The sequence below is a fragment of the Myotis yumanensis genome, unplaced genomic scaffold (assembly GCF_028538775.1).
Source record: "Myotis yumanensis isolate MYYU_CA2020_CCGP unplaced genomic scaffold, mMyoYum1.0.hap1 SCAF_5, whole genome shotgun sequence".
NCBI lineage: Eukaryota > Metazoa > Chordata > Mammalia > Chiroptera > Vespertilionidae > Myotis > Myotis yumanensis.
Window position 1 is genome coordinate 24,079,252 of NW_027223756.1, and position 23,047 is coordinate 24,102,298.

Below are 23,047 nucleotides of genomic sequence, written 5' to 3' on the forward strand. Positions count from 1 at the left end.
ATTACAATCAAGGATAAGAGCCTGCTACGCTGTGGGTTGGAGAGAGAGGAATTTTCCTACTGCAGTTAATTCAGGGTGGGGCAGAAGTGGGTTTACAATTGTTTGTATAGAAAATATATAATAATAATAAATTTATATATATATATATATACACACTAATAAAAGAGAAACATGGTAATTGGTGTACGACCGCTACCCTTGCCATTGGCTAATCAGCGTATCCTTATGCAAATTAACTGTCAGCCAAGATGGCGGCCGGCAGCCAGGCACTGAAGCGAGCAGGGAGGATTGCTTCCTCCAGGGACTGCAGACTCCAACATTCCCCGCCTCACTTGCCGGCCTCTCAACTGCAACTCTAAGAAACTATTACTATGTTGCAAATAAGAAGCTAAACAAAACTGGCTTTCAGTCAGCCCTGGACCGCAACATTGTATCCATGTTTTCAGCAGCGAGGCCTCAGAGCTAAAGCTGGCCCAGAATAAAAAAAGAAAAAAAAGAAAACAAGGAGCGGTTGGAAGCTTTTAGTCAACTGCCAGCAGGAAAACAGCCCTCAGCCCCTCAGCCAGCCTGGCCAGGCACCCCAGTGGGGACCCCCACCCTAATCCAGGACACCCTTCAGGGCAAACCAGCCGGCCCCCACCCGTCTACCAGGCCTCTATTCTATATAGTAAAAGGGTAATATGCCTCCCGGCACTGGGATCAGCGGAGCAGCGAGGCTCCCGGCACTGGGATCAGCGTGACAGGGGGCAGCGCCCAAACCCCCTGATCAGACCTGCTCTGTGTGTGACAGGGAAGGCGCCCCAACCCCCTGATCAGCCCTGCTCTGTGTGTGACAGGGGAAGGCGCCCCAACCCCCCCTCTCCCCCCACGGGCCCTGCTTTGTGCCTGATAGGGGGGAGCTCCCCAATCCCCTGATTGCCCTGCGGCTCTGTGTGTGACAGGGTGAGGCGCCCCAACCCCCCGCCCCCACGGGCCCTGCTCTGTGTGTGACAGGGTAGAGCCATAACCTCTCCATTGGCCCTGCCCTGAGTGTGACAGTGGCGGTGCCCCAACGCCCTGATCGGCCCTGCTCTGTGGGTAATAGAGGGTGGCGCCCCAACTCTCCTCCACGGGCCTTGCTCTGTGTGTGACAGGGTAGAGCCATAACCTCCCCTTTGGCTCTACCCTGAGTGTGACAGGGTGCAGCGCCCGAACCCCTGATCCACCCTGCTCTGTGTGTGACAGGGGGCGGTGCCCCAGCTCCCCTATCGGCCCTACTCTGTGAGTGACAGGGGGCAGTGCCCCAACCCCCTGATTGGCCCTGCTCTGTGAGTGACAGGGAGCAGCACCCCAACCCCCTGATTGGCCCTGCTCTCTGAGTGACAGGGGGCAGCGCCCCAACCCCCTGATCGGCCCTGCTCTGTGCGTGACAGGGGGTGGCGCCGCAACCTCCCCATTGACCCTGCCTTGAGTATAACAGGGGGCGGTGCCCCAACCCCCCAATCAGTCTACCCTGAGTGTAACTGAGGGTGGCATTGCAACCTCCCGATCCGCCCTGCTCTGTGCATGATGGGGCAGCGCCCCAACTCCCCGATCGGCCCTGCTCTGAGCCTGACCAGGGGCTGCACTTAGGGATTGGGCCTGCCCTCTGCCACCTGGGAGCAGGCCTAAGCCAGCAGGTCGTTATCTCCCGAGGGATCCCAGACTGTGAGAGGGCACAGGCGGGCTGAGGGACCCGCCCCCCCGCCCGAGTGCACAAATTTTTGTGCACTGGGCCTCTAGTATATATATAAAAGCCTAAGCAACCATTACAACTGAACGACCGGAAGGACTGGTCAACCAGTCACTATGATGCGCATTGACCACCAGGGGATAGATGCTCAATGCAGGAGCTGCCCCCTGGTGGTCAGTGCACTCCCACAGCCAACCTCCCGCGGCCGGCCAACCTCCTATGGTCCCTCCCACCGGCCGGCTGGCTGACCCTGATCAGCCCCAATGCGGACTGGGCGAGACTCCCTGTTCAGCCCCGATCGCCAGCCGGGCCGAGGGACCCTACCCATGCATGAATTCGTGCACCAGGCCTCTAGTTAATAGATAATAAAACAAGTATAAACTCTGTGTTTCAGGTCCTCACAACTGAAAACCTGCTTTTGCCCCACCTTGTAGTCATTGGCTTTTGTGTGCCCTAAGCTTTTGTATATTCTTCATAGGCAATAATTTAGGTTGTTGGAATCAGTACTTAAAATGTCCCCAAAAGTAGAGTCCTTAGAGACATAGGAATATGACCCTGTTCCCACTCCTCACCCATGTGCTTTGTGCAGAAGAAATGCTTCTGAAATTGGCCTTGGTACTTGATTCCTCAAATACTGGTTTTATTTCAGAGATGTCCCAGGCTGTGAGCCTATATAGTAATGAACTACTTTAAAAAATAAGCTGGAGGCAAAAATGGAGCATTTATAACTTTAAGTTTAGAAGAGAACTGTCATGTATTATATAGACCAACACTCAGCTGTCCCATGAGAATCCTAAATCTCCAAGTGTGGACCATTTATGTCATGTTTGCTCTGCACAGAATGAGATCCTAGATACAGATAAACATGCGGTCTATTAAAGAAATAAATATGATTCTGTCTTCAGGGAACTTATAATCTAGTTAAGGAGACAATATACATACACTATATTCAAGCCGTCTATCAATATTTGTACCATAATCCAATATAAATGAGTCATTCCCCATAAGAAGATGCCAACTCGGTGAGTGAAGTTTCACATGGAAACTGTCCTTACTTGGTTTCTAAAAGATATTTATTTCCAACTAAATTTCCCCTTGGAAGGGAGGGGGAGGGGGATAAATACTAAGAGAACAAATTCCAGGGTGAAGAATTTATTGATAGAGTCAAAGATGAGTAGAATAGGAACTCTGCCCTTAAGGAAATACATTTCAGTAAGGAAAACAGAGCAAGTACACACATGAAGAGAAAATGTCACAGGTAGCAGGTGTTGAAAAGTATAAAGTGTAGGAGTTGTGAGGAGGGTGGATGTTTTTCAAGCAGGGAAGCTCATGGGAAGCTTGGTCCTGGCCTTGAAGTTTTCATGCATTCCTTTTTTTCATTCAGCCATCCAACGGGAATGTAGGAATTGTGTGCAAACCTCTTAAGTGCCCATTCCTATGCGAGGTCCCCAGACTAAAATAGTAAAGACTTTGCCCCCAAGGAGCATGCTCTCTAGGAGGAGAAGAGGTCCACACACATGAGTAATGGACAGAAAGTCTTAGGGAAATGACATGGCATGGACAGAGGTCAGCAAAGACCATGTCTGCTCAGGAAGTCCAGAGAGTTCAACTGAGCTAAAGTGTCAGGTGTGTGGTAAGGCAAACAGAAGATGGGATGGAAAGTTACCATTGAGCCCAGATCCCCTCTGCCATGCTAAGAAATAAAGCTTGTATCTAAGTGTGAAAGATTCAGAAAGGATCGGGGGGCGGGGGCGGGGGGGAGGAGGGGGGAGGAATGACAGACAAACGAGAGTGGGAACAAGAAATAATAGGAGGCAGAGGAAAAAGAAATGAGACTTAACAGAGGCAGGTCAAGAACATGGGCTTTGAAATTAGAGTTGGGTTCCAGTCCCAGCTGCACGATTAGCCTCCCAAACTTGGGCAAGTTCTTTAACTTCTCAGAGCCACCATTTCTTCATCTGAAAAAAAACGGGAAGATACTGAAATCATGGATTTGGATAATTAAATGACAAAGCACAGATCCTGGCCAAAGTAGGAGTTCAGTGAATGAAGATGATAATGTAGATTTAGGAAGAGAGTATATATAAAGAGCGAGTACTATACTTGGCATGCATAGGCCAACTCAATGACTAATAGTCTCAAAGAAAATTTGTGTTTTTCTGTTGATCCAAGATCCAGCATAGTGTTCAGTGGTTAGTAGGAGCTCAAAAATATTTGCCCAGTAATAGATATACAAGTGTCCTGTTAAGGGGAGTCATCTGAGCCAGAGATTTGAACTTAGTAGTTATTATCATATTGATGGTACCTAAAGCCAGGAGACTTCCATTACAGAAATGTTCCTGAAATGTGTGAAAAATATTTGTTTTTGTAAATTGCCCGTTTTAAAGGCAGTTGGAGAACTTATCATTTTTCAAAGCAGTTGTGAATCATTTTGTAAAGAAAATTACATTATATTTTCTCTTTTGAGTAAATCTCTTGATCCTCTGGTTAGAATTACTTTATGTTGAGTGCAGTTATATCAAGTGAATAAAGTCGTGATTAAATCACACACAAAAGAAAAAGAAAAATTGTGCTTTTCTAAACTGCAATCCTGGTGTTTTTTTGAGACTGAAATATCTTGAGGCCATGTTAATAGCAAGTTAATTTCATCAGTCTTCTGCAACACAACTTCAATCCTCTCCCTGTACCTGCACTTTAACAAAGGGATGTGCAGCTAGAAGACTTTTCCATTAAAGACTGACTTCTTGGAAGGGAGATCTACAAATCACTTGGAAAGTTCCTGGCACCATCACCTGGGTCTGGCCACTTGCAAAGTGTCTATAAATCGTCCACGGGTGGGATGACAGTGTGGGTATCTTTTTCCCCTCTGACAGACTTGTTTCTTTGTATAATAATAATAGGAGTGGTGGTGAAAGGCCATAAAGAGGTCAGGCTGCCCACTGGGAAGTAATCTTGTAGTTTACTCATCATTTCTAAAATGTAAACAGGTAAGCAGCCTTCTGCCTGGTAGGCAGATAGGAGGTAATGAACCTTGACCTGGGGGCAGAGGGATAGAGTACTTGCTGCTCTTGGCTTCAAAAGAAAAAGAAGGGAAGGATGGTGAAAAGGGAGAGAGGGGGAAGGGAAGGAAGAAGGAAAAAGAGGGAAAGGGGAAAGAGATGAGGGAAGAAGAAAAATAAAACCACATGGATCTCTGAAATAGTGAATTATGGGAGAAACTCTTACTAGATAATTTGAAAATTCTGGGAAGATATGGTTTCAATAGCATTTTTCTTCCTAGCTATCTTTTGGCTGAGGGTAGAAATTGAATTTGTACAGATTTTATTTCAGCTATTAATGGTGGACCTGTCCTGGTTACTGGTTTATTTATCCATACATGTATTTGCTTCTTTATTTATTTATTCATTCACTCATTCCTTCATTCATTCAGCACTTCCACCCTCTTTCTTCCTCACTTGTTTATTAGCATATCCTTAGCATCCAGTCCTAAGACATGCACATAATAGGTATCCACTAAAGAGATTCCTGGAATTGCAGGCCTATTTGCTTAAAATACATCTTGGGCCGAAACCGGTTTGGCTTAGTGGATAGAGCGTCGGCCTGCGCACTGAAGGGTCCCAGGTTCGATTCCGGTCAAGGGCATGTACCTGCGTTGCGGGCACATCCCCAGTAGGAGATGTGCAGGAGGCAGCTGATCGATGTTTCTCTCTCATCAATGTTTCTAACTCTCTATCTCTCTCCCTTCCTCTCTGTAAAAAATCAATAAAATATATTTTTAAAAAATAAAATAAAATACATTTTGGATTGTCTCCTTGCCACTTCCATGCACACTCCCAAAGAGCACCATATTCCAGTACCCTCTGGTCACCAGCCCATCTGCTCTTTTCTTTCCCTATGATTCATAGGACCCTTAATTCCTTGCCAGTGCTATAAAGTCTTTTTAGGATCAATCTATCTGGCTCTAAAGTCATGAATACTCTTCCAAACAAGAACTTGCCCTTGCCTCACATCCCTTAAAAACCTTTTTTATATTCAACCAGCATAAATATTTTGTTCTCTGGTACTTTGTTTAAGGTAACCAGCCTGTCTGTGTTGGTCCACTTTGGTGTAGGATCTCTCTGGCTCTCATCTCTTAAAAAAATCAAGACTCATCTGTTACACATTCAGACACTCAGCTAGGCACTGAACGTTCAATGATGAATACATCTTGTATGGAATTTAAAGACTGCGATAGGCATGTAAACTGATTGCCTTACCTTTGGGATAAGTGCTAACGGTAAGTGGTGATAGCTGTGGTGATGGAGATGTGCGGGCAGTGAGGCTGCGTCATAAAGGGATTGTCTGGGCCAGTGGTTCTCAACCTTCCTAAGGCTGCGACCCTTTAATACAGTTCCTCATGTTGTGGTGACCCCCAACCATAACATTATTTTTGTTGCTACTTCATAACTGTAATTTTGCTACTGTTATGAATCGTAATGTAAATATCTGATATGCAGGATGTATTTTCATTGTTCTCGACTCACAGGTTGAGAACCGCTGGAGGGGGAAGACACACCAGGCTTCACTAAGGAAGTGATATTAGAACCCACCCACAGACGTGGGGAATTTTAGTGCAGATGCCATGCCTTACTGACTTCAGAGCATGCGACACCACAAAATTTTTGACCAAAGGCGTGCGAAACAGACTCCAGGTTAAGCGTGCCTGGCGGGTAGACTACCTGCCCTGGAGCGCCTAGTCCCCTGCAGATATGATGAGATTGCCCACTTGGACCCGGAGTCCCACTGACTGTGGGGTCAGCGGTAGATGCCCCATGTTGTGTAGATAATAGATCTGAATGACTGACAGGGTTTGCATTGCCCGAGCAGTTAATTACTCCTCTGCTTTCTGAAAGAGTGGGTGACAGATGGTAGACACCTCGACAGCAGACTCCACCGTAAGCCACACAGGCTTGGGGTTTGTAGGCAAGTCTGGACTGCAACCAATTTCCCACTGGATTTTTGCCTACTTAGACAATTTATAATTTTTAAAACTTTGCCCTTTAGGCAAGTTTTGTTCCAACTATAGGAAAATTCTCTCTTCTCAGCTTCGATGTTGCAGAAACATGTTTTGAATGAAAGGAAATCTCCATAAACTCACGTGGCCCGGGTTGCCTCAGCCCTGGTTAGTGCTGGGCATTCGGTCAGCGTGGGGAAGCTGTGTGCATTTTAATGGGAACAGCATGGCATTCATTACTCACCTGCTTCCTACCATCTGGATTTTCACAGCTCAGCAAGCATGGTGGGCTTCCTGCACATTAGCAGAGAGAACATGGCTCCTAAGGAGGGCATGACTGGGTCCCTTTGAAGTCATAATTATATGATGGGCACCATGATTAATGGGGGGAGGGGTTGGTATGCTGTCCCAATAAGCTGCTTTCATATTTGAATGATCAAAAAGTAATGTACCGTTTTCACTCAAGGATAGGGAGATAAACAAGCCACCTCAATACCTGTACTGGAAACCAAACAAGTGCAAAAAAATCCCAAAAAAGCTGGTTGTGTGGTAAAGTGAAATGAAAATGTGCATGTGAGAGTTTGTGCGTGGAAATTCCAATTCAGCATGCATTAATAATCTGGTTTTGTGCAAAGAGCTAAGAGGAAAACGAAGATGGAAATGTATGCCTCTTAGTTTGCATGTGATGCAAATAACAAAAACCCTGTGGTTTAGCAGTGGCTTAAACCACAGGTTATCATTTAACAAGTCCAAGCATAGGCTATCTCTGAGGTAGATTTTGTAGTTCAGTGCTATCATCAAGGACATTGTCCTATTTTTCCATGTGATACTCAGCCTCTTGGCTTTTTTAAGTCTTTAGACTTATCACCTCCTGGTCACATGATGGCTGCCACAGCTTCACATATCGAGTCCACATATAGCCACATACAAGGGCAGGAAGCACGAAGTACTCAGTGCCACCAGAAGGTGTCCCATTACTTGCTTCCTTCCTTTTATTCAGGGAAGGAACATTTTTCCTGGAAGTTCTGCCTCCTTGTCCCCCAGAAGATGTTCCTATATGTCTCGTTGGCCAGATCTGGGTCACTTGGCCACCAGTATCTACAGGGGAGGCTGGGAAGGAAGTATCTCCATTTTTCAGCTTCTACGGCAGGAGGCAGGCAAGCACAACAGGCACTGGCTAGAGTAGCCCACCAAGGGTGTCTGCCACAACACACTACCTGCCCTTAATGAGCTTGGTCGGCAGAAGCAGACTGACATGTAAACAGTACCCATTTTCTAGCATTTTCTTGTGGTTAAATAGGAAGCAGCAATTGTGACAAGATCTAGGGAACTGGGGCTGTTGGACCCCTCTGCCTGCCTTCTTTCATACAAGAGGAACCAGCACCAGGTTCAAGTTTAAACGACTATGCAAAGAATTAACTGTATTCAAATGAAAAGAGAGGATTCGGTATCTAAATACCAGACACTGGTTGGGTGACAAAGGAATAAGTCTGGATCAGAAAGTGTATTACTCACAGAAGGTCAGGAGAGCAAGCAGGTAGCATGTGTGCTGCCTATGTCCATGCCTGTGGTAGACATGACTAATTGATCACAAGCCTGGCTCTGACCTCAGAACTCTTCTCAATAGGCAGCTTCTTCCCATAGATCAAAATTGGTAAGCCAGATTAGATCTATTTGTTATCACTACTCAGAACTTTATATTTACCACTCCTGTCACTAGGACCAAGTTAAAGGAATATGAGAGATAGGGTCAACTTAAGAAGGCAATGCTACTGAACCAAGGACTCAAACGTAGCCCCATTGAAAGACAAAGGGCAAAGATCAAAGGGCAGAACATCTGATGCTTGTGGTGCAAGTTGATAAAGGTATATTGATGAATTGAGATCCCCACCACTCTAAAACCAGAATGGTGATAATATCTAAGCAATAAGATTAAAAAATAAAATCTTTGGCCCAGTCAGCACGGCTCAGTAATTGAGTGTCTATGAACCTATGAACCAGAAGGTCATGGTTTGATTCCCAGACAGGGCACAGGCCCAGGTTGTGGGCTCCATCCCCAGTTGGGGGCATGCAGGAGACAGCTGATCAATGATTCTCTCTCATCATTGATGTTTCTCTCTCTCTTCCTCTCTGAAATCAATAAAAAACATTTTTAAAAATAATAATAAAATCTTTGAGTTGTGAGAAAATGACCTTGGCTCCAAATTGAGTTGAGTCATATCTGTAAAGACCAGGCGTATTAAGGCTCTGTATTTGCATAGCATTTTTAACTTTTGGAAGCTCTCTACCTGTCAGCTCATTTTATTTTCATAATTTTATCCCTTTTGAAAAATCATTCCCTAAAAGGGGCACTGTGAGGCACATTTTAGATGTGGTGAAGCCGTTCTGGATCATGATGGTGGTGGTGGTGGACACACATCCCTGCATTTGTCCAAACCCATACAAATTTTGCCACATGGGAATTAAAAAGGTAATTTTTTAAAAGTTTAAAAAGTCACTGAGATAAATGCCAAAATCTTTTATTCAGTTTGAAAACCAATTAAATCTGTTTGCAAGTAAGAATTACATATATTTATGGTCATGCTAAAAATTAGAAAATACTGAAAATTTTGACAAAAGACTATAAGAAAATAAATCAACCATCCACATTCTACACCAAAGCATTATCATTTTGAACTCTCCCTGACAGATCTTTTTCCCATGAATATTTGTGGATTTACAGGAGTTACCTGTTAAGTCCAGGAGAGTCAGATTGTTAGCAAAATTTCATTTTATATTTTAAACATCTTTTTGGTGTTGATGGAAGTTTTAGTAAGTATGTATTACTTTACCAGTTAAAAAAAAAAGATATATTTTGAAATGAAAGTACTTTAACAAAATTGTAAGAATCTTACATACACTTTTATTGGCTGATTTTTCTTTTTTTAAATATATTTTATTGAATTTTTTACAGAGAGGAAGGGAGAGGGATAGAGAGTTAGAAATATCGATGAGAGAGAAACATTGATCAGCTGCCTCCTGCACACCCCCTACTGTGGATGTGCCCACAACCAAGGTACATGCCCTTAACTGGAATCGAACCTGGGACCCTTCAGTCTGCAGGCTAATTCTCTATCCACTGAGCCAAACCAGTTAGGGCTGGCTGATTCTTTTTTAAATTTTATAATATATTAACATCAACAAGGCCCTTTTGGCACAATCCAGTAGCAGTATCTTGCTTGGCCAAAATCAGACTTTTTTCCTTCTATTTTGGTAGAAAATAGCTCCAGCACACTATTTCAGTTATGAAAACTTACTAGAAACAAAAAACCTTATCTAAGAAAATGGACTGTGAACCAGAACTCAGAAAGGAGTCCACAGTTTTATGTGCCTGAAAAGAGTATTTTTAATTCCCCCTGGGAAACCTAAAAATCCTGTTTGTTTAATCCACAAAGTCATTGCCAATCTAGCTAGAAGCCCCTGTGTAGGGATGATAAAGGCCAGACATGCTACCTCCCCTCACGGCAGGACCCATTGCCAAATAATCATGGCCCTTCAGGCTGGAAGGGACCTTCCAAATCCTTCTCAACACAAACTTTCTGGCAGCTAACCCTATTTCACCATTGCCATCCTCTGTGACACCTGTCTTCCATCCTTGCTGATGTGCTTGCCCTAGCTCAGTGGTCGGCAAACTGTGGCTCGTGAGCCACATGCGGCTCTTTGGCCCCTTGAGTGTGGCTCTTCCGTATTTTGTGGAAGAGCCACACTCAAGGGGCCAAAGAGCCACATGTGGCTCTCCAGCTGCAGTTTGCCGAACACTGCAAAACTCTCCCCAGAGTTGACCTGACCATCAGGAAATAAGCCAAATGTTGAGTAGGTAGAATCAGTCGGCTGATACAAGTAGGGTCAAAGACTATAATATTATCTACCAAATGTTTCTTAGATGAAAGGTAAAATATTTAATGGGTTTTAAAAGCTACATTGCATTACCCTCTCATTTCAATTCCTGTGTCTATGATTGATGCCTAGAAGGCCGGTTCTAGTGACCTGGTCAGTAAGATTTTGTCCCATCAGAGGATTTGGGTTTAGGTCCTCTCTCATTTTAAACTGTGTCCTCATTTGGTCAAAATAGTCAACCTGCGGTTTGAATAGTACATTGCTCAATAATCGCAGGGCCTGCCTCAGACTCCAGCCTAGCACAGTACTGTGGGCAACTAGGCCATGGACTCCCTCCTCCCTCTGTCTCCCCATCACATCAATATAATTGCCAAGTTAATTTCCATTATTCAGGTACATGGAGACTATATGTATGGAATTACCAATCTTGGACCTTTGTGGGATCCTGAGAATGATTTTTTTAAGAAAAAGTTGGTCTTAGCAGTGCTCATTGAACCTGAAATGGGGTTACCAGGCCACCATCTTGTGGAAATTAAATAAACACAAGTAGATGTAGAACAGGGCAAACGTCATACTTCCTTTAAAAATCACTAGCTACACTTGACCTCTGTAACTGCTTTTGGCTTCTGTTCTCTGTTTTTAGTAAAAAATGTGCACTTGGTCTACAGAACAGAGGAAAAATGCTTTGTTTATAGTTTTTTGCTCAACAGTGTGAAAGGCTGGGCATTGAATAAAATTGTGTCATATGAACTGGTCATTTAAAAACCAAAATCATGTTGAATTTGATGAGTTGGTTTCTGTTGACCATGATTTCAGATGAAGTGTAAGTCCTCTAGTTTATTCTTCTCGCCACATCCTATTTCTATAAAATTGTTTTGCCTTGAGCAGCCCAAGTTTTCCAGTTTTAACTGCTCTACCAAAGAGCATGATGCAAACACAGGAGAATTTGTATCAGAAGTTTCAGTATCTTGAAACTGGAATGTGGATGATTCATGAGTTTTGCATCAATTATGAAACAGTGATAGATGAAGATACACAGCGATGGATGGGGCAGTAACTTATTCTGGTTACACCTACTGGCTTAGCAGTGATAAATGAGTCAGGAAACCAGAAGATCAAAACAGGCATCAACTCGAGCTGCAATGGCAAAGGCTCTGAAATGAGTTAGACGGTTGCTAGATATAAACAACCTACTATATAGACCAGCAGACTGGCAGGATTAAAATAAAGATAAGGACTTAGCAAGAGGACTAAGGAATTTCAGAATCCTGCTGTACCAATCACCCATTTTCTTTTTTTCTATATTTTATTGATTTTTTACAGAGAGGAAGGGAGAGAGATAGAGAGTTAGAAACATCGATGAGAGAGAAACATTGATCAGCTGCCTCCTGCACATTTCCTACTGGGGATGTGCCCGCAACCCAGGTACATGCCCTTGACCGGAATCGAACCCGGGACCTTTCAGTCCGCAAGCCGACACTCTATCCACTGAGCCAAACCGGTTTCGGCCCCCCCATTTTCTTAAAAGATTCTTGAGGGCAGTATAACACCAATAATGATAACACTTGGAAAAAAGGGAGACATTTTTATTAGCTGGAACCATGCCTGATGTTCCATAAATACTGTCTTGGATCACGTGGCTTAGACTTGAGCCTGAATCTGTGTGTGTGTGTGTGTGTTGTGTTTCTTTCCCCTGTGCCTGGCTATTCCAAATCCCCACACCTGGCCTCAGTGTTATGTTCTGATTAGGTCACAGACTCCATTGCACCATGTTGCCTGGACACATGCTCTCTAGCAGGCATTGTTCCTTTTATCTTTCTCCTTCCATGATACACATTTTTGTATGTGATAAATATTCTATGTGCATGTCTATGGTTCCTCATGGTTTAAAATGTGCATAGCATCCGGCCAGCCGGTGTGGCTCCATGGCTGAGTGTTAACCTATGAACTAGGAGGTCATGGTTCCATTCTGGATCAGGGCACATGCCCAGGTTTCAGTCTCAATCCCCAATGGGGGGCATGCAGGAGGCAGCCAATCAACGATTCTCATCATTAAGGTTTCTATCTCTCTTTCCTCTCAGAAATCAATAAAAATATATATATTTTTAAAAAGTACTATAGCTTCCAAGCAATAATTGCCTTTAAGAAGGGTCTTGGGACAATGCCTTAACCCAGTGGTCGGCAAACTCATTAGTCAACAGAGCCAAATATCAACAGTACAACGATTGAAATTTCTTTTGAGAGCCAAATTTTTTAAACTTAAACTATATAGGTAGGTACATTGTTATTAATTTAATTAGGGTACTCCTAAGGCTTAGGAAGAGCCACACTCAAGGGGCCAAAGAGCCGCATGTGGCTCGCGAGCCGCAGTTTGCCGACCACGGCCTTAACCTGAAGGTATTATTCTCATGGTAGGGGCTGTCGGTGTCATGGTAGTTGGGGCCCAGTGGTCTTTCCTAACAATTTTTTAAAACTCTATTTTTACTGATCTTTTTCAGAGAGGAAGGGAGAGGGAGTGAGAAATAGAAACATCAATGATGAGAGAGAATCATGGATTGCCTGCCTCCTGCATGCCCCACACTGGGATCAAGACCGCAATCTGGGCATGTGCCCTTGACCGGAATTAAACCTGGGACTCTTCAGTCCACAGGCGGACACTCTATCCACTAAGCCAAACCAGCTAGGGCTTTCCTAACAATCTATAATAATGAAAGCGTAATATGCTATTTAGACCGGACGACCTTCCTGACTAAGCTGCAGCACCATGGGGCCGTGGCAGAGGCAGCTGCCACAGCTGCGGGGTCCAAGCCCCTTGCTCGAATTTCGAATTTCATGCATCAGGCCTCTAGTTTGTAAAGAATATGGATAGCATGCACACGTGAAAGAACATTTTAGCAAATACAAAAACAATGTATTCTTTTCTAAAGGCTGAGGGAATAGTGAGTAAAAATAGATGCACCAGGCAGAATTTATTTGTAGAGGCTGGAGTGCAGATGATTATTTTTGAAGATGGTGATAGAAACATGGTGGAGTGGGGTGGAGTGGTACACGTTTTAGTTGAAGTGACTTGGAGGGCAGGGACCTTGAAGCTTGTGTCCTCCACGGAGCCTGGAAGAATGCTTTGTGCGTCCTGTGCAGTGATGAGTAGTTTAAATAAATGAACAGATCCATGCCTGAGAATTATTGATTTAAAACATATATCCTACCTTGTTTTGACCTGTGTGGATCTTAAAGGAAGAAGAGAAGGACATTTTCACAGAGAGTCTGGGCACAAAGGCAATGTAGACTGCAACTGAGAAAGAGAATTTTGTTTCCCTTGGAGTGACATTTTCTTGGAAACTGAGCCAGAGGCTGACCTTGGGAAAAGCTGCTTGACTCTTCTGATACCCAACTTCCCAAAAGGAAAAGCCCATTCTTTAGTCCTCAATGCGTGGACCCTGCCACCCACCCAGAACTCCGTGTTAACATTGCTGGGAGAGGAAGGACGTGAACTGCACTTAAGTAGCCTCTTAGCCCTAAAGACAGGAGTGGGGCGCTGTTAACCCCCAGGCCTGGTCTCCCCACCACTCTCTCATTATTCCCCACTACCCTTTTCTCTGGAACGCGTTTGTGTCCTCAGGAGTTTGAGGGCTCTGACTCACTCCTTAGTACCCCCACAGAAGCCTGAAAGAAAAAAGAAATGGCCTCGTCTTCATTAGGTTCCACCCAAGTCAGGAGTCTCTGTGAATAACCCCATTGCTCACCACTCATTGAAAAGCCAGTAGCAGTCCCTAAGAAATGTATCCTAGCACTCGAGTGCTTTGCGGAGGCAGTGCAAACACTAAGCAGCCGCCTTCCCTCCTCTGTACATGAGCGTGCTTAGCTAAGATGCACCAACTGTGACAAAGAAACGTGGGCAAGTAACTCACTTGAGGTGGTTGGCTCCCCAGCCCTGCTAGGCTTCCTTCCTCCTCAGTGGGCACTTGTTAGAGAAATGGGCCTCCTCCGCTTGCATTAGGAACTGGATAAGCACTCGCGTATTTCATGTTTCCTTGAGGTCGCATTCATTTGGAGGGCTCTTCCTGAGGGAACGGACTAGATCTCTGGTTGAGATCGTCAGGAAGGAATGGGGTGGTCTTTTCTGAAGGAAGACTATAGACCAGGCGTCACAAGCTGGTGACTCACACACCACATTTAGCCCACAGACAAGATTACACTTTTTTAAAATGTCCTGGTGTTGAAAAAAAGAATTAGATGCCCTTATATAAAATTGAAGAGATTTTGCATAAAAATCTTGATTTCCAACTTCTTTGAAAAAGATCAGAATATCTGCCGACGCTCGCAATAGTTGATGGCCACAGTTGGCTTAAGCCGAGTGGCCACTTGTCCCCTAAGAGAGGACACAAGCTTCCTGCTGCATCTGGTTTTCTTCACTCCATTTTACCTAGTGCTCCTGTAGAGCTTTGCATTTGCTGTCCTGGGGTCAGTTGCCTAGGAGACCCAAACAAATCATGAATTGGCCCTGGCCGGGTGGTTCAGTTAGTTGGAGTGTCCCATACACCAAAAGGTTGCAGGTTCAATCCCAGGTTGGGTCATACACAGGAAGCAACCCATCAATGTTCCTCTCTCTCCCTTCCTCTCTCTCTATAGTCAATAAAAAACATATCCTCGGGTGAGGATTTTTTTTAAAAAAAAGCAATCATGAATTGCTCTTTTAAATGTGCCCAGCCTGAAAGTGACTATGGTTTGTGCCTTTTTCTTTTTCCTTCTACACAAAGGATGACCATTAAGAGCATTGTCATATGTGGAACAGGACAGTTATGTGCAAAGTGGAAAATTGTACACTACTTACCTGAATAAGTCAGGCATACCAAGAAAATCCTGAAACGATGATATTAAAGTAAGATTTGAGATGTGAATTATTCAGGGGCAATTGCCTTCGTTTCCCAGCTCACTGTTTCCCCTCTGCTTTTCTCACATGGACATAATCTTCAGAATGTTCCTCTGTCAAAGGCCATGGTCATAATTCCCCTCCCCCCACCACCACCACCCCTTTTTTTAGAACTTATTTGAACTCTCAGGAGCAATTGTTGAAGCCCTGCAAGGGAATAATTGCACAAGAATTAACCTCTGACATGTTTCTAAAAATAGCCCTAATAAATCCCATCATAGGTAATTTACCTGTCCGTATTCCTCCGGGGGTAACCGGCGTTGAAGAAAGACTTGGCAGGCTGGCGTTCGCTCAGCAATTATCGGTGATCTGAGTTCCTGGCGCCTGTGTATTTTCTCTCTTGGGAACCACAGAGGACAAATTGCCCTCTCACTTCCCCTCTGACTCATGACCATTTCCCCAGCACCCTTCACCTGGGGTTGGAATAAGGCGTGCTCTTCCAGAAAGGAGTGTTGGGCTCACCAAAAAAAGAGGTACCACGGGGTCAAGCTGGAGCATTTGTGAGGTTCTTCCATGAGTTTCCAACTTGCAAAGGTTGCCAGTGTTTTTCCATGTCTGAGCTTCAGGCATCCCCAGCCCTCGTTTGCATAGCCACCACAGAAACCTGTGTGGGGAAGTGCCTCGGTATAGAAGAAAAGGAAATGCAAAGAGGCCAGGAGTGGGTACAGGCTCCATGGCTGGTAGAAACTTTTATCAAAGAGGATGGCCATTTCCATGAGCCTTAAGAAACTCATTCTCTCTTGCCCAACATCAAAGGGTCTGAACGTGCTTCCTTTTGTTCTCGCCAGATGTTCCAGGAGACCACAGCGCAGTGTGGGCATCTAGGAAGTGTACTTTCCCAAGAGCTGCTTCTCGCGGCACTTAAAACACAGAACATAAAGCCCTTGTAAATTCCACTGCAGAGACAAAGCCCTGAGCCCTTAAATGCACAGAAAAGTGTGTCTATTATCTGTCGTTTCAAAGCAAGTGTGCAGTTACTTAAATTGCCTTTGTCTTCTTCTTTTCAGCTGACATTATCTCTACGGTAGAATTCAACCACACGGGAGAATTACTAGCGACAGGGGACAAGGGGGGTCGGGTTGTAATATTTCAACGAGAGCAGGAGGTAAGTGGCAAGTGACTGCAAAATGCCCCTTTCCTTCCCTTTTTAGCAGAGGCCTCCCGCTGTTCCTTAATCCTCACGTGTCCCCCTTCACCTTGCTGCTTTGCTAGCCAACTAAAAACTGCCAAGAAGTCATTAACATCAACCGTTCCACCTTCCGGCTCATGAAAGCACCTGAAAATAGAGCCTTTCCTGGGCACGGCCTTATCTTTTCACGTTCTCACGTCTCATCTGACCTGCAAAATGCCACGGGTGCTTTTTGAGCATAACTCCTCCCTTCGGAGTGAAATTCATCCTGGAGCGATTAAAATGAAGCCTGTACTCCTTTCAGGGGCTCTCACAGAATATGTAGGAGGAAGAAACGGTTCTTTGTCCACAGCTGTGAAAGGGACAACTTGGGTCAGTGGAGAAGAAAATGGCAGCTCACCCCACCAAAGGGAGTGCAATCCCACAAAATGACATCTGAGCGATGCACAGGGCACACACTTCACTGTGGGTGACTCGAAGGTCCCTGCAGCTGAGTGCTGTGTGCTTTCCGAGCAGGAGTTTTAATTTCCACTGAATCTCAAAAAGCCCCTTTCTTCCTGGGACTTGGGTTCCACTAGGAATTGTGTCTCTTTTTCATATAAATTGCGTTTCGGGGTGTCTGCTTCTGCTTTGTCAGAAGGGAAGCATGGCCCGATGTGATTGCCTTGGCTTCCCCTGGCCTGGTCCTGGGGCTCCCAGCAGGCCAGCCTATGTGCTAGTAACGCTCCCATCTGCTACCGTCTGCCTCCGAGACTCACCCAGCACAGCGTGGGGAGGCCGAGTGCAGGAGGAAGGGTTCAGCGGAGACTTCCCTAGCAATTGAGTGCCTGCTTTGTGCCTCCAAGCCATTTATGTTCCACCTCCCCTCAAAAAAAGGAAAGCCTCATTTAGAGGTGATGTATTTGGTAATTGCACATTATTTGCAATTAATTTCTATAAGGGCATCCTAATCCCTCGGGGTTCTGTAGAAATTCAAGTGTTCAGCATGAAGTCAGGCACCCAGCCTGTTCCACTGGTCCTGGAAACAGGGAAATGGGCTTGGCAAGTAGGAACTAATAGCTCTTCGTGACCTGGAATTTTTCCTGCTTTTCCAGAGCTGCCGAGTGCTAATTGGTCTGGCACATACGGCACACACTTGACAGTCTGATTTGGATGGTACCAAATCAACATTCGGATGAATTTATTGTTAAGGTGGACTGGCGCTCTCCGCAGTAGGCAGGCTGGTTACATGTATGTCAGTCAGCATGGCAAGTCCTCTTCAAGCTGATTTTCAAACTTTCTTCTTCAATTTAAAAAAAAAAAAATCCCATTAGGTTCATGGTGATGATAAAGAGGAACCAGACAAGCTATTTAGCATAAATTACCCAGGGCAGCGTGTTGCCAGTAATATTCCAAACCACATTTTCCCTTTGCTATTTATAGGTTCCACCCATTTTAATTTACTGGAATATGTGGGAAGCCTGATTCATTAGTAGAATGAAGGGGGACACGTTTTCCCAAGAAGAGTGATTTGGTTCAATAAAAAATAAATGTCCAGTATAATAACACGCAGTTGAGTGTTGAGCTCTGTGGGGAGGCGTGGGGTTGAAATGGGCGCTAAGCCTCAGAAACGGAGCCATGGGACAACACCGAGGTCAGGTGTGTTTTCCGTGTCTGTGAGTGACTTCTTAAGAGCCGCAGTCCTGGAGGGCGTGCTGTAGGAAGGAACCTCAGTGCCCTCACAAATACATGGAACACCTGGGCGTCAGCACCCATCAGGAAGTGAAGATTTTGGTTTGGATATTCAGTACCCAGAAATCTAGTTGTTGTTTTTTTTAGTTGAGCCTTTATTACGAGTCAAGCTTTTGTGACAAATGTCTATAAAGACCTGGATTGGAATTTTTGAACACAGTTTTTCAAAGCCTGACCCTTAAAACTCTTGGTAGTCACGTTCTAAAATGCCTGAAACGAAACCTCCCCTCCCTCTTTTCCTTTTTGCTCTTTCTTTGTTTCACGCCCTCTTTTTCCTTCTCTCCGCCTTTCTCCTTTCCCTTGCCCCTTTCTGCAGACCCTTCCCCTGATGTTTTGTTCTCTCACCATTTATTTAGCTCCTGCTGTTTGCCTGTTGCAGAATCAGAGCTAGGAGAAAGCCAGGGGTGAGGTCTCATCACCTCCCCATGATGCAGGTGTCACCCCTGTGCTCCTGTCTGTTTTGTTTCCCATGTTAGAAAAAAAGGGGGGGAGGGATCTGATGCCCAGATCTGCTCCTTAGAAGTCCTGTGACCTTAGACAGGGGTCCTCAAACTTTTTAAACAGGGGGCCAGTTCACTGTCCCTCAGACCGTAGAAGGGCCGGACTATAGTTTAAAAAAAAAAACTATGAACAAATTCCTATTGCACACTGCACATATCTTATTTTGAAGTAAAAAAACAAAACAGGAACAAATACAATATTTGTATTTGCATGTGGCCCGAGGGCCGTAGTTTGAGGACCCCTGCCTTAGAAGATATCGCTGAGCCTCCTTTGTCCATTTCCCTGCTCTTCCCACGTCTCCAAGATTCTCTGAGAATCTGGGGAGACTTTAAAAGGCCAATGAAAGGTACAGATGCCATAGCTTTGCACTCTTTGTAAGGGATTGATAGACGTACATATGGACATCAGCATGGGTCCAAAGGGTGTTCAAGACATCCACTAATGCAGAACGAAAAATATTAGAACTTCTGTTTATGTTGATTTTTAAATGTATATTCATTTTAAAATCATGTCCTAGTTTAACTTCTGTTTCCATGTATATGTTACGATGTATACCATATATTATAGAATCGTATGTATATCATCTAGGCCTATATGGATATTGGGGATACTAATAGTCACCAACAGCTGCAAGATCAGATGCTTTGGAGGCCTGTGAGCTAAGGCAAAACTTGTGGCTCTCATGGTCCTGCCCTCACCCCACGCTGATGGCCTGCCTATCCATCCCTAATGATTTTGCTCAAAAAAAAAAAAAAGAAGAAGAAATTGGTGAATTCACAGGTGGCCTATGTGATTTAATCTTTCGTGTATTCCCCTCCCCCCACCTTTTTTTACAGAGTAAAAATCAGGTTCATCGTAGGGGTGAATACAATGTTTACAGCACGTTCCAGAGCCATGAACCCGAGTTCGATTACCTGAAGAGTTTGGAAATAGAAGAAAAAATCAATAAAATAAGATGGCTCCCCCAGCAGAATGCAGCCTACTTCCTTCTGTCTACTAACGGTACGTACAAGTGACTGCTCCTATTTGGTATTGTCGGAGATAGAAGCAGCCACATCATATGTTTCAGTCTCTCTTAGACTCCATTTTCCTTCTTAACCTTGTGGGCTGTCAAAAAAACTTAGCAGCAATCTTTGCAAGATGCTTACCTTAGTGCCTGGCGCAGAGTGGGCCCTCAGTGAATAGTAGTGATTCTTTTTAAATATCACACATTTCTGACCCAATTATGTGAGCCCCAGTATCTGCAGTTTTTGACTAATGCAGATTATTTCCAGGTGCTTCTGGAATGTGACTTCCTGTTTTAAGATTCATTGAATGTTTTTCTGGGAACGCATTTCAGGAACCCCGACAGGCCGTCCTGTGAGTCTGGCATACTGAGTAGAAGTTATTAATCCCTGAATGTGTTTGGGGTTTTTTCTCTCTCTGACACAACCAAGTTCTCTGAGCACAAGTCAAGGAGAGAGAGGGACCCTACCAAAGGATGATTAAGAAGTGGTTTCTTTCTCTTTCTCCCTCCATGCTCTTCTAAGAGCAATTGTTGATTTCGGGGGAGTTGCTATAAATAGGTCCAGGAGAGAGGAGGTTGGGGGTTGACTAGAGAGCCAAATTCCATGCTAATTCAGTGGAATTACCTACCCTAGCGTTTCTCAATGCCATTGCTGACAGAAGCCCACCTATGCTTGAAACAATTTAGAATAAAAGCATATACTAAAGGGTGCTAATTGAATAGCATAGCAATTAAGAGGATTAGTGGATACAAATTAAACACCCTCTCCCAAGCAAATAAGCTGGAGCCTGATTCATTGTGTGAGTCTGTGAGGAGTGTACATTTAAATATGGGTCAGAAAGTGAGGGATTCGCTATTTGCTCGTCCCCAGCATTTATAAAGGGAAGTGCACATATGTCAAGTGAAAAAATGTAAATACTGTATATAGTATGATCAGATGTATATTAACATTTTTAAAGACTAAAAGGAAACATACCTAAAGGCTTATCATGATTAATTTTTGATTATGTATTATGCGTTTCTTATAAATGTATTCTTTTTATCACTTTTATTTTCTAAGTTTTGATGATGAATTTTATATTTTATTTTAAAAGGAGGGAGGGGTTTTCTTAATGCGTATGAACCAAAAATCCCTCAAATATGAAACCAGTGTACAACTGTAAAAAAATGGCAATTCTGAAACAGCCAGTTTGGAGTTATTCACGCATGGCTTATCTCAACATGTCCAGATTTCCAGTCATCTGTTTTTCCAGATTCCAAGTAATTTAATACTTTCTCATAACTGTATTTATTGTTCTATTAATTTTGTGAACTATGTTTCTTGAAAGCCAAACCATATGAATTTGTTTCAATGTCTTCCCTCTTAGTTTTATCGTTGAATTTCACTCAAAGGCTCTGCAGATTCAACACTACTTAGATTAAAAAAGACTTCTGATGATTCCGACTTAATTACTTTGGGCAGAGAAAGTGTCTGATTATCTGCTCTAGCTAGCTTACTTTATATTATGAAATTTAGCCTATTGATTATTACAATAAAATTCAAAGATGCATTAATTCCTTTGGGGGGGGGATGGGAAAAAATCAGTGAAATGCAATGAAGATTAATTATATAGCATAATGTTCTGTTAATTGAGTTTTTAAATAGTTTTTTGATTAACAAGGATATTATCTTCCCATTTGGGATGCTATTTCATATGCCAACAGCATCTCCAAATGATTCTTATAAGAAAAATTCCCATGTTCTCCTGGGATTTTCTTTTTTATACTAATATTGAGGTTGAGAATTCCCCTTAAGCCAAATAGGTTAACATGCGAAAATTAATGGGAGACAATTGGAATTAATGTACAAAAGAGAAAATGAAGATAGATGATAAGATTGTGTTTAAAAGCTGCCACAAGTAATGATAAACCACTCAGAGAGCCAGCCAGAATATAGAAAAAGTCATTACTCATAGTAACAGCCACCTGTTTGTTCCTCAGACGTCCTTATCCACAAAGCTTTCAGATAGGGAGTCAAGAAACACTGTGTGATAATAAAGTCAAGAATGACTCCAGGCAACCCAACCATTGGGGAATTGGATTGAATTCGCCATCAATTATCTTTTTTTAAAGAAACACAACTGTGCTTATCTCATTATAATTGGATAGTTTTTACTTTCTGTTAGAATATAACTTTACGGTTTCTAATGAAAAATAAACATTCGGTTGTGAATCTAGACCTTAAAATTATTTGCGAGATGAAAAGATGTTGCCTAGCTTTCTATTTCTGTCTTAGTACCTATGATGAGAAGGGAAGGTATATTTTACTTGATAGATGGGCTATGAAAATAGTTAGGTGTTCATTGCAAAACCATTAGAAGATAGAGAAGCAAAATGAAAATAATGTGTTCCCGTCCAGAGAGAACCACTGTGTCTTTTAAAGAAAACAGCAAAGAGGCATGGATAAATCTGTTTTTTATTAGCAGAAATGTGGTATATTCTGTACACTGTTTGACAACCAGATTTTTTTATGTAATACTTAATAACAGGAATATCTTCCTAACTGTTAAATATTCTTCTAAAATTCCATAACATTTTCAAGGACTGCATAGCATTCCCCTGTATGATTCTTCTATAGTTTACTAATATCTCCCATTATTAGACCTTTAATTATTAAATTCTCACTAATAGAAATTATATATTTATAGGAATACATGTTGGAATAGATAGATATGATTAGAAAAAAACATACTCATAAACTATGTATAACATGCTGTATCTATTTAAAACGTTATGTGATTGCTCACAGAAATGAAAGGACATACTAAGGTTTTCATACTAGATATCTCTGTCTAGTGCAGTGGTTTTCAACCTTCTGGCCCTTTAAATACAGTTCCTCATGTTGTGACCCAACCATAAAATTATTTTCATTGCTACTTCATAACTGTAATGTTGCTACTGTTATGAATCGTAATGTAAATATCTGATATGCAGGATGGTCTTAGGCAACCCCTGTGAAAGGGTCGTTCGACCGCCAAAGGGGTCGCGACCCACAAGTTGAGACTGCTGGTCTAATGGAATTGAGGGAGATTTTCATTTTTTTACTTTTATGCTCATTTTTATTTTCTACAATCCTATCCTATATAATAAAAGGGTAATATGCAAATTGACCCTAATGGTGGAATGACCTG

General features: G+C 43.3%; 1 protein-coding gene across 5 annotated transcripts in view; it reads left to right on the forward strand.

Moving 5' to 3' along the window:
* PPP2R2B (protein phosphatase 2 regulatory subunit Bbeta) overlaps positions 1-23,047 on the forward strand; it is a 366,511-nt gene that overhangs the window by 266,837 nt on the left and 76,627 nt on the right. For all 5 annotated transcript variants that reach the window (XM_070414667.1, XM_070414668.1, XM_070414671.1 and 2 more), the window contains 2 exons: positions 16,518-16,615; positions 19,708-19,873. In XM_070414667.1, coding sequence (XP_070270768.1) covers positions 16,518-16,615; positions 19,708-19,873 — 264 coding nt within the window. The remainder of the gene's footprint in view (positions 1-16,517; positions 16,616-19,707; positions 19,874-23,047) is intronic.